The sequence below is a fragment of the Acipenser ruthenus genome, chromosome 4 (genome assembly GCF_902713425.1).
Source record: "Acipenser ruthenus chromosome 4, fAciRut3.2 maternal haplotype, whole genome shotgun sequence".
Taxonomy (NCBI): domain Eukaryota; kingdom Metazoa; phylum Chordata; class Actinopteri; order Acipenseriformes; family Acipenseridae; genus Acipenser; species Acipenser ruthenus.
Window position 1 is genome coordinate 98,850,299 of NC_081192.1, and position 12,225 is coordinate 98,862,523.

General features: G+C 38.2%; 1 protein-coding gene across 2 annotated transcripts in view; it reads left to right on the top strand.

The window, feature by feature from the left end:
* The first annotated feature begins 8,687 nt into the window (after positions 1–8,687).
* LOC117399526 (probable G-protein coupled receptor 158) overlaps positions 8,688–12,225 on the top strand; it is an 88,216-nt gene continuing 84,678 nt past the window's right edge. For both annotated transcript variants that reach the window (XM_033998772.3, XM_033998773.3), the window contains exon 1: positions 8,688–10,032. In XM_033998772.3, the coding sequence (XP_033854663.3) occupies positions 9,143–10,032 (890 nt within the window). In that variant the 5' untranslated portion in view covers positions 8,688–9,142. The remainder of the gene's footprint in view (positions 10,033–12,225) is intronic.

Genomic DNA, 12,225 nt, shown 5'->3' on the forward strand with positions numbered 1-12,225 from the left:
TCTCCATTTAAATAGGGTGAATGACTGATTACAAGATTGGAGACATGTGTGATACTAATTAAAGAAACGAATTAGTTTGAAATATCACTATAATCCAATTATTTATTATCTTTTCTAAGGGGTACCAACAAATGTGTCCAGGCCATTTTAGAATATCTTTGTAGAATAAGCAGTAATTCATCTCTTTTCACAGCTTCTTTGCTTTATTCTATGACATACCAAAGGCATGCAAGTATACATGATAAAAATAGCTTTTAATTTCATCACTTTTCAGGAGCAATGAAGCATTATTTCAATGAGCTGTAAGGGTACCAACAAATGTGAGCACGTCTGTATATTTTTCCATGATATATTTTAATTCATGCTATACAGGATTAAACCAAATTTAACATGACTGTTTTTCTTTAATATTCCCACGCATGAGTCTTTAGTTTAGAAGTTGATATGACAATAATTTTTCTGTAGAAGTTAATTAAACGGATATGCCTCAAGGGCTGGTTCCTCCCTACAGAGGTTGAGGTTTATGATGCCACAGCGCTGTTATGGTTTTTATTTTTACACTTTCCAAACAGCTGAGGGATGAAGGTCACTCTTATAAGTGCTGGGAAAGAAACATTCATTTGACTGTATCCTGCATTGACACACCACAGGAAAAAAACAAATAAACATTGCAAAACATGTCTTATTCATTTTATTTCAGGTTTACAAGTATAGAGTCATGGCTGACAGGAACACATACACTGTTGATTAACACATGGACATAGTGTTCATGTATGCAAATCACGGATAAAGTACTTGCATTATAGTGCTGTAGAGGCCGTCCAATAAAATGATCCAGAAAGGGTAAAGCCAAGTTCTGTTACCGTGCCAGGTCAATGGTGGAGCTCAAGTTCTGTATATTTTATGAATCGCCCTGTATATAATTTATTAAAAATAAAATAAAAACATATCACCAGAAAGGGAGACACATGGTGGGGAGATCTTCTGAAAAAAATGGTAGCGCAGATGCAATTCCTGTCCTCTCGCAAACTGCGAGTTAGTAAATGGCAAGACTATACAAATTCACAGTTTCAAAAGGGGACTGAAATTGCAGCTATGGGTGGCCATTGTTTTCAAACAAAATCACTGCATACCAATCCCTGCAGTATAATTGACTGATATTTTTGCTAGAATAGTTAGTAAAGAAGGAACATGAAAAACAACAGAACATGATAGAGAAATCTCTCAAACAGGCAATTCGGTACTGGTACTCTGAAAATGCAGAGGACACAAAGTGTCCCTGGAAAATGTTTTTGTTTTTTTTTTAAAGAGAAAAGAACAGCTGCACATCTTTAATTGGCTAGCTACGTTGGCTCTAATGCACACGGTTTTGTCTGTAAAGTGTTCTGCCAGCCGCAGAACAGAACTAACACATGAGAGGATAGGAGGAGCAAATACTGACAGACATCTCAGTAGTGTTTATAAACTGGCCCCTACTACTAAAGTCACTGAATAGACATGATTCCAACCGAATCACTTCCTGCAGTCCTCAGACTTGCCCTCTGTGCTCAGACTAGTGACAGTGAAACAACCTAATAACACAATGTAAACAGGCTATTTTAGCAGGAACTCTCTCTCAGTTATTAACGTGACAGTGCGCTCCCATGCTGGTTGATGCTGAGGTATACCCACCAAGCCTGAGAACCTTGTCTCCCGTTGAGAACCAGGTAGAGTTGCACTGAAGGCCATTCAGGGAAAAGACTTTGCTGTCTTCAGGAATGAAAGGTGGTAATTTTATAAGGACTGGCAGCATATCTCTCCAGAAGCAAGTAAACAGTGGAGAAAAACCAACATACGTTGGATATGAATGTGCTGTATGCAAAGCATTTGGCTTCATACAACTGCCACTGTTTATTTTGAAACGTGTGCCTCCTTGAAAAAGAACAGGCTGTGAAGAAAAAGAGTGATACAGAAGTGACAGCACCCAGTCAATCAATGCTGAGTAGGTTGGGGAATTTGCTATCCAATCAGGGCCAGGCAACAATCCCTTTAAGAGACAGAATGCGCTTGCGTCACCGCAAGGCTCCGATTTGAATGTAGAAGTGGCGATCATGTCGAGTGGCAGCAGCACAGAGCAAGTCAGAACAGCAAGAGGTAGGTCACTCGCTGAGAGAATACGTAAACCATGACACAGGGGATTGCTATATTCATATCGTCCACAACTTCTGGTCCTGGCTATTATGTGTGCCCTACATTATTGCTTTATACGTGTTTCACGTTTCTTTTTTGGTTCTCTGTCATAATGTGTGGTTGATGTATTCTCTCCCAATGGCCTGTCTTGTATGTGCTGACTAGGTCCACACGCTGTACTAAAATTCATCAAATATTTTCTTTATGTACCACACTTTTTGTTTAAATAAACCAATTTAGCCTACTTATGTTGTTTCTTTTGTAATGCATTAATAAAAATAATACTACATACCTGATTTACCCTTCCTCTCAATGGATGAAATTATAGTAATAGCAAGCATATCATCCATAATTATTAGGGGTCTACTTAAATCTCAGAGAATGTATATATTTTTCTGGGGGTAGGTTATGGAATAAAATTAGGATTTCGCTGACCTGTTTAAACATGAAATAAACCTAAGTAGACAATATTTCAGAGCCCTATAAAAGCCTAAAAATAGTGGTACTTGCTTCCTTACTAAAGTGGACAATTTTTGCACCACATTGACTTGAATAACAGGGGAATGGCATAAAGTAAAAAAAAAAGTGTGATAGTCATGTCTATGGTTGAATTATAACAAAATAAATCCAACAGTGTTGGAAAAATGGCAAAAATCAGGGTGCGATTTCATATTTAAATGACCACATCTCAGTTCCAAGAGTATTTTGATGACATTTAATAGATTGATCATGTCAACACATGTGTTTGCTTGGTCTAGCATATGTGCAATGATGTTCAGAAAAGTCCAGACTGATCATTTCATAAATTTCCATATATCATAATGCCTATTCAGTTGTGAAAAAGTCACTCTGACGGTGGATATGTTCAGATGCTGTAAACTACCACTAAGCTGCCACTCTGCCATGGTTATCATATCAAAATATAATCCATAGACCTTTACAAAAATAACAATGAGATTTTGCCACCTCAGGTGGTACCAATATCTGGTCTGGCCCATTGACTATCTAGAGCAGGGGTGCACAATTCCGGTCCTGGTGGGCCGGTGTCCCTGCTGGCTTTTGTTCCAACCTTGCCCTAAATTACTTAATTGGACCAATTATTACCAATTATTGGTCTAATTAAGAAATTTAGAACACAGTTGGAACAAAAGCCAGGAGGGATCCGGCCCTCCAGGACCGGAATTGTGCACCCCTGATCTAGATAGTCAATGGGCTTATCAACTTACATTCAAAACACTCAAGTGTGTTTTATACTGTGTAGTTTTTTGGGCGTCCTACACTGGTGTTAGTGAAGGGGCTACAGGCTGTTCAGATAAGTCAGACGCAGGCAGATCGGTAGCTGTTATTTCTTGACTAAACGCCTTCTCAAGGAGATCAGGGTCCAAATCAAAACAACAATAGAAATTGGAAGTTATTTCAGGCATTTTAAGTTTACATATCGTATCAGTGGCAGCATTGTTTGAGGTACCGAAGTGCAGCTCTGTTCTGAATTCCAGCAGCACACCACTGAATTGGAATGTAAGCAAAGACACATTCGAAACTAGCCCTGGTAAGCATGTTATTCCACTTCTGTTATTCCACACATCTTATACCACGCTAGATATACACACTGGCAGTATAAACAATCGAGCTGCTTCAACAGGCTGTGGAATGGAAAGTGAAAGATCCATCTTGGCAGGGTGACCACATTAACATCAAGGACATCTGATCTGTTTTTAAATACCCTGCAGTTCCTGGAAGGAAAATATGTAACCATTCCTTCCCATAAGCAGTCCCTCCCATGAGAAGAGTTGAAGTTCAAAGCTACTGTAGAATCAAAGTATAAGTGGATAGAAACCTTTACCCTAGAACAAGTGCTGTTAATAAATAATACCAGTTTAAGTTCTGTCTTCTGGCTTTATTCATTCATGCATCCATTTATTTAATTGACACTATCATCATTCAGCCAGCTTTAGGACGACACACGCCTGAGGTAAATCAAAGGTTGTGACACTGCTATACCTGTACTTTATAATGGCTATTTTGATTTAATCCAGTCCTCTGAGTTTGTCAAATATTTTACAGTACAATATGTATTTTGCAGTATAATGTGCCAAATGCAAATAAATACATGACCATTATCACCCATTGTGGATGTATACTTTTTGATAAAACTATTGGGCCCTGGCTATTAATATCAAAGGAATAAACACATTGTGAAACAACTTGGTTGTTACACTTTTTTTTATAACACTGTTTTATGTTTTGTTTTTATTGGGCGAAATGTGTTAACAAAAGTCTCAAGATGCTGCTTGAAATAGAAACAGTGTTAATATATTAATGTAGAGAGGATAGTGTTGAAAATGGATCAGCCAGCCACTGAATACTTACAAGAGGCAGATTTTCCAGGAGAGTATACATGATGGAATTGCCAGTTTGAAACAGAGCACGACTCATAAAGCCTTAGTTCTGGACGGCACCAATTCCAGGATATTAAACAGGCAACTGAAGCACGTCATGCCCCAAACGTGTTGTTTAATCCGTTCTGCTTCATTATGCTACTGGCCAACAAGTCCAGACAGAAAATGCAAAGGCTGGTTTCCAGTCTCCAAGATTCAGTAACTTTTTTTTTTTTTTTTTATATTGGATGCAGCATACATTACGTGACCATCAGTGATCATTACAGCCAATCACGTTCTGCGTAAGATGACCTCAGTGGCTTGAGGGGATGGCAAGGTCCATTTTCTAACATGTATCGCTTGCTGCAGCACTAATGCTATTATTCACATGTTGTCTTTTTTTTTTGCGCATTAAGAGATTTTTGTGTTTGGTTTTTTTTACATGATCACAAGGCTACTTGGATCTAAGCCACAGTGATTATTTGATATGACCTTGGTGCTTCCAACCCAGGTCTCTCTGAGGTAAATATCAAATATGAGTCCGCTCAGCTGGACCACCTAGCCCACTAGACATCTCAAAAGTTCACAAGTTTATTCAAATCAATATTGAGTATTTCAGAGTCCATTTCTTCATCAGTTCTTCTTCACATTAACAGTCTTCAGATCATACTTGTACAGGTATTTTCAATTAACAGCTTTGTTTTGACTGCCTAAGTTTGATCCTTCCAAGCTTTGCACTCTGGTTTGTTATCTTAAGGATCAATGTTAAGTAACTTGATTTTCTACAGAAGCATTGAATCAGTTTTTATCCTGCACTGCACCCTGCACTATATATTTTGATATATATAGTTAAATAAGGATAACTGAACAGTATAGCTAGTTGTACTGTGACGTAATTTCCATCTGATACAAAGACATTTCAGATGACTCTATTACATCACTATCAGAGTCTATATATATATTTCTGACTCTATGTATGATTTTAAAGCATATCTATATGGTCTATAATATAGCTACATTATTCAGATGTGCCTGCAACCTGTATTGTGTTTGCCCTAGCTACAAACTAACTGCGTCACCTGTCCCTCTGTCCTTTTTTTCTTTTACCGTTTTCTTTCATTCTCAGATTTAACAATACTGCCTGAACCAGTATTGTTAAATACCAGCATGCCATATTATAAAACATAAATTCTGTAGGCATTACTAAAATAACGGTGGAGGATGAGCCCTCATTGTATTACGTGTATATGAGACTTTTTCTTTAGTGCGCCTCAGAATATCGTTCTATCTTTTCTTGATCTCCTCCACCATTCTTATAATAATGCCTACATGGAGCACAATGACTCATGGGTCTAGATAGAGTGATGGGATGGCCTGAAGTCTCTCTTGTGCTCTTTAAACTGTTTGTGCACAATTGTGGTGCATTATCGTCTTGAAAGTAGCTGTCACTAATCACCCGTTTTAATCCACTCAAACTTGTAAATGAGGCTTCTGTCTCAATGACTGCTTTCTGTTATTAATCCACACCAAAAAACTTTTGTTTTTGAATACTGTTTTGTAAAGTTATGTCATTTTATGTGACACAATGTTGTTTTTTTTTCATGAGTTACTATCTTTGTGAGGACATTTTCTCAAATTTTGTCTGCACATTGATAGTAATACCACCCCCCCCCCCCCCCCACCCCCACCACGCACACTCTAAAGGCGAAATGATTAGCCTAGCAATATCATTATACATCAGTAGTAGTCAGGATAGTTTGCAGTGCTAATACACTAAATGCATTACTGGCAGAAAACCAAACTTGTTGTACAGCACACATCTTTGCCATTTACATAAGTAGATCAGCTTTAAAGAGAGCTTTTGTTATCGGATCACTTTAATAATACTAATAGTACTGTGTTCATTTATTTATTTTACGCAATAAAGAATAACTTCCTTTGTGATGCAATTTCGTTCGCCTAGACCAGGAAAGCTCTATAAGACACAACGCGTTTCCACTTTTAGAAACCATTAAAAATCAGCTCATTAGGTGGGATTGTCTATTTTTATATTTAATAATAATAACTATATTGATCTATTGTGTGTAAAAATGTTTGATCAATAGTATTTGTTTTTTAAAGTTACAATGTCACACATTTTAGGCTATAATCATGTATCAGGTAAATTAAAAATAAACTCACACACACACACACTATATATATATATATATATATATATATATATATATATATATATATATATATATATATATATATATATATACAGTGCCGTGAAAAAGTATTTGCCCCCTGTCTGATTTTCTGCATTTTTGCACATTTTTCACATTGTATTTGGTCAGATTTTTTTTGTGGGTTGTAGTAGTATATAGAGGGAGTCTGAGAGAAAAAATGACACCAAAGTTTGGTGCTTCTTTCATTTGTTTGGTGGGCAAGGTAATCAAACATCAAATATGCAATCTTCAGGTGTGAAAAAGTTATTGCCCTCTGTAGTTAACTCAACCCAATTAAAGGGAAAATTAGGGTCAGCTGTTTGAGTACTTTGGTTAACAACCAGGCCTGATTTGGGCCAGCTCTGCCCAATATAATTCTGACTAACTTTGGCCCTTACCATCAGAGTGAAGTTGTCAGCACACAGGTTCTAGAGGCTCATCATGCCACGAACAAAAGAAATTCCTGAAGACCTCTGGACAAAAGTTGTTGATGCCTATCAGTGTGGAAAGGGTTACAAAGCCATTTCTAAGGCTCTGGGGCTCCACCAAACCACAGTCAGAGCCATATTGTCCAAATGGAGAAAGTTTGGGACAGTAGTGAATCTTCCTAGGAGTGGCTGTCCTGCCAAAATCTCTCCAAGAGCAAGGCATAAAATCATCCAGAAAGTCACAAAGAACCCTAGAACAACATCCAGGGATCTGCAGGCCTCTCTCACCTCAGCTTAGGTCAGTGTTCATGACTCCACCATCAGAAAGACACTGGGCAAAAATGGGATTCATGGCAGAATAGCAAGGCGGAAACCATTGCTCACTAAGAAGAACATGAATGCTCATCTCAAGTTTGCCAAAAAGCACCTGGATGATCCTCAAGCGTTCTGGAACAATGTTCTATGGATGTCCGTGAGCTGAAGCTGAAGCGCAGCTGGGTCATGCAGCAAGACAATGATCCGAAACAAACAAGTAAGTCTACATCAGAATGGTTGAAGAACAAGAAATTTAAAGTTTTAGAATGGCCTAGTCAAAGTCCAGACCTAAACCCCATTGAGATGTTGTGGCAAGACCTGAAACGAGCAGTTCATGCTCGAAAACCCACAAATATCACTGAGTTGAAGCAGTTCTGCATGGAGGAGTGGGCCAAAATTCCTCCACGGCGCGGTGAGAGACTAATCAATAACTACAGGAAGCGTTTGGTTGCAGTTATTGCTGCTAAAGGTGGTGTAACCAGTTATTGAGTCTAAGGGGGCATTACTTTTTCACACTGGGGCATTGGGTGTTGTATAACTTTCTTTAATAAATAAATGAAATATGTATAATTTTTTTGTGTTATTATGTTCACTCAGGGTCTCTTTTATCTAATATTAGGTTTTGGTTGAAGATCTGATAACATTCAGTGTCAAAAATATGCAAAAATGCAGAAAATCAGACAGCACTGTAGAAAGAGAGAGAGAGAGAGAGAGAGAGAGAGAGAGAGAGAGAGAGAGAGAGAGAGAGAGAGAGAGAGAGAGAGAGATTTTAAAAACTCGGAGAGCTTTTAATAGAGTACTATTTACAGGTTCTGAGCATTTTATGACGCCTCTGACAGGTACAAGTACCGTACCAATCGAAAAATAACTATTACGTTTCCATGTACGTACAGCTGTTGTATTAACCATGCAAAGGCAAGCTATAGATACGACTGCAAGCCCGTCTTGTGCAATAACAGTTTTCTTAACATGTCCTGAAAACTCTGCTCTGCTTTCAGCACTGGACAGCTCCTTCGCCTCTACCTAACCTTTCTCTATCACATGATTGACAGAAAGAATAGCCATACACGAATCAAGCCCACTTTAGAAACCCTATTAGAATATTAAGAAGACGGGATTTAAGGGCAATTGGTTCTTAGCTGCCCCTGTGTTTAGTTACTGCTTGTTTTATAGAAAGAAGAGGGCGGAGTTTGTTTGTTGCTGAAGTGTGTGAGCGGTACGGTTCTCTGCATCTGAATAGTCATCGTATGTTCCCCTACAATTCAGACTGCTTGTGGGCGAGTATCGCAGTATATAAAGAGTGACTGGCAAACTGGAGGCGCTACTTTGCGTGGAGGAAGATTTTGTTTCCCACACAAAGATCTTGCAAAACATATTTTAATAACAATCACAGACAGGCGGATGTGGATACAGACGTAAGCAAGCTAACTATAGAATATCTCCGAGAAAAGGATGTGACCTACTCAGAATAAGACTGTCCTTAGCGTATTTCCAGAGCTAAGCCACAGCTGAGACTGCGTTAGCTTATCTACAGGTGATCACAATTGCATTCGGTGTTTTGAAGATTAGCCACTATTTTGGCTGCATGCATTTGCATTTCTTCTTCGCGTATCATAAGAAAGAAGACTGAGGTAAAACCGGTATGGCTGTTTTCCTGCTTTTCCTACTCTTGCAGGTACAAATAGGATTTGTTATTGGATCAAATCATGGATTTGATGGGCGGGCTGTGCACCACAGGGAAAAGACTATTAAAGGAAAGCAACCTATTTATAACAGTCATATGAACAACCCGGAATACCAGCAGTATACGTCTTATTTGATGAAATCCACCACTGATCGTCCTGTCTTGGCACAGAAAATAGAGGGAGATCTACCCAGGGTCGCAACGGCTTTTCTTCATACAGGGGATTCTTCTAAATTGAAAAATGTCAACTGTTCCAAGGGATACGAACTGGGAAGTCTACGGGGCATGTCACACACCGCATCCCATTCCTCTCTGCATAGTGCGCTGGATACGGTGCTGCATGCCACCAACTTCCTCAACATGATCCTGCAAGCAAACAGGTCCAGGGAAAAAAACCTCCGAGGGGACATCGAATGGTACCACGCGTTAGTTAGGAGCATTTTGGAAGGGGACCCCAAAATTCAGAGGGCCATGGTCACCTTCAACGAGGAACCCGTGTCGTCAGGTCCACATGTGTTACTGCAAGCCACCAGAACAGACAGCGAAATAGTACTCCAAGACTTGTCCTCCACGGCCCACCGCTTAAGAAACAAGACGCTGGAAACAGAGTGGTTCAATGAGTTCAAATCCAGGAGGAAGCCTCACCTGCACAGGAGGGTGTTGATCCACGACATCGCGTCGCTGGATGCTTCACTGAGAAGAGGAGACAGTTACGTGGTTGATAAAACTCACATCAAGTGGTCTGCACCTTACCTTGAGTGTCAAAATGGAAATTTTATCCCCCATTGGCTTCTTACTCTATCGGCTGGATTCTATGGACTTAGACCAAACCTCATCCCCGAATTCAGGTATGGACATGTAACGTATATTTGTGGCACTCTACTGATATTATTCTCATTATATATATATATATATATATATATATATACACACTCTCTTACTACTTCCAGTAGCGCGTTCTTCCTTTTTTCTATTAGAGCAGATTGTAAATATGACGTATTTTTGTATAAAGTAAGAGTACAGTCTAAGAATAAGATACACTGTACGGGAAGTCTTAATTAAAGTTTTGCACAAGCTAATGCAGCTTGCATAAATCTGTTATTTACAGTAAATTATTACATTTTTTTCACTTTCCTTGTGTATTAGTGCTGCGTTTTGCCAACATGATTGAATCGTTGTTTTTTTTTTCGGTTTCTTCATATATTTCATTGTTTATCGCAAAATTGCTATTTGGGTCTGACAGTAAGCGTATCGAGACGGACTGGTATGAAGGCAACATTGAGGTTTGGGGTGGATGACACAATATGCGTCCAGTAATTGAACATTGTAAAATGAACGTGTATTATTGTAGTCATAAATACTGTACTTCTAAAAGCCTAGCAGCGATATAGTCTTTAACATACTGAAATTGATTATACAGAGTGATTAGAATTAAGTTTACCACATGAGATATGGTGCCTTGATGTGGTAAACTTACTTTTTAATCACACTGTATATTATGACTTTCATAAACGGCGTTTAAGCAGAAAAAAGCATTGTAAAGTACCGTACTGAAAAAAGGCTTCTAGTATTGTACACTCACGTGGTTTACCCTCAGAGAGGATGTGCTGGCTTCCATCTCAAGCCCAAAGCAGACTATATCCCGTGCTTCGTTCTACTGCAACATCAGTTAAGAACTTTAATTTAGATCATGGATCTGCTTCATGGCCAATACCTGGGCATTAAACACATGTATTTGCATGCATTTTAAAGCGTTGCTATTAGGATAATGCCATCATTATTGAAAGGTCTAGACTAAATGTTAAGACTGTAACAAGCTGCCCATAACAGTGCATCTATTATTTTGTTTACTCTCCTCTATGTGCCTTCTCAACTCTCCAGGGATTTTCTTGGACTTCTCTCTCCTGGCTGAACAGATTGTTTCATTTACACATCTACTGTAGGTTTCTTTCCCATATTCCACAACCTGATTAGGAGTGATGTCACTCCAAGTTACTAGCAAATGTCAGGTTGCATTTGCGTTAACCACTCTGGGTTCTTTCTCCCTGCAGTTTCATAATGGCCCTTCAGAATTACAAGTTGACTTTTTTTGATTTCACATATGGGAATAGTTGGCTTGAAGTCATAATGAGGTAATTGCTAACATATGTGTTACTGTCTGAAGTTTCTCAGTTAGAATATTGTGAATGGAATGGTTTTTGAAGAGTTCCGAGCTTGTACCTGGTTTCTTTATTTAATATTATATATTGCATATTTAAAGCATTGACTTTGATCATGCGCACTAAGGGGACAAACAGTTTTATAATGTAATATTTGTTGGTAAGAAAGATTAATAGAGACTTAGGGAATGCACAGTTCTTAAAATATCTGATGCAACATTTTGTTGCAGGGACTTTCAAAACCTTTAGTGTCACCAAAGACATTGTTTCATTTATTAAACAAGTACACCTTTACGAATTGCCTGTTTAGATCACTGGGGTTTTTACGTAAAACAAAAACCCTCCTTTAAGCATTATTTTGTTTGGACCTATCCTAATAAATTATCTTAATGGCTTTAATCTCTCCCTCTAAGTTCTGGTTTAATAAACAAATTAAAATACAGAGTGCATTTAAATATCTTATCTGTCAGATTCTTAATATAACAATCCTGATTTTAAACACTATATATATATATTTGTCCCTGTTTTAAAACAGTTTTTCATTGCACATACTAATTTTGGATTGTTCTGGTATATATTTTGTGTCTGCTCTATGACTTCTTCACTGTCCTGCTAATCGTTTCCTTGGTGACCAGGATGTGGGAAAGCAAAAGACTGGAAGGCTAATATTCTAGTATCCAAGCTACTAGGGAATAATAATAATAATAATAATAATAATAATAATAATAATAATAATAATAATAATAATAATAAGCCCCACACTCTTTTTGCTGTTTATTGAAATGATAGGACAGGCCTGATTACTAAAGCACTGACCTGCACTCTCATTGTAACAACACATTTCACAAGGCATTTGTAACCAGGGTTAGAAATGTTGGAAAA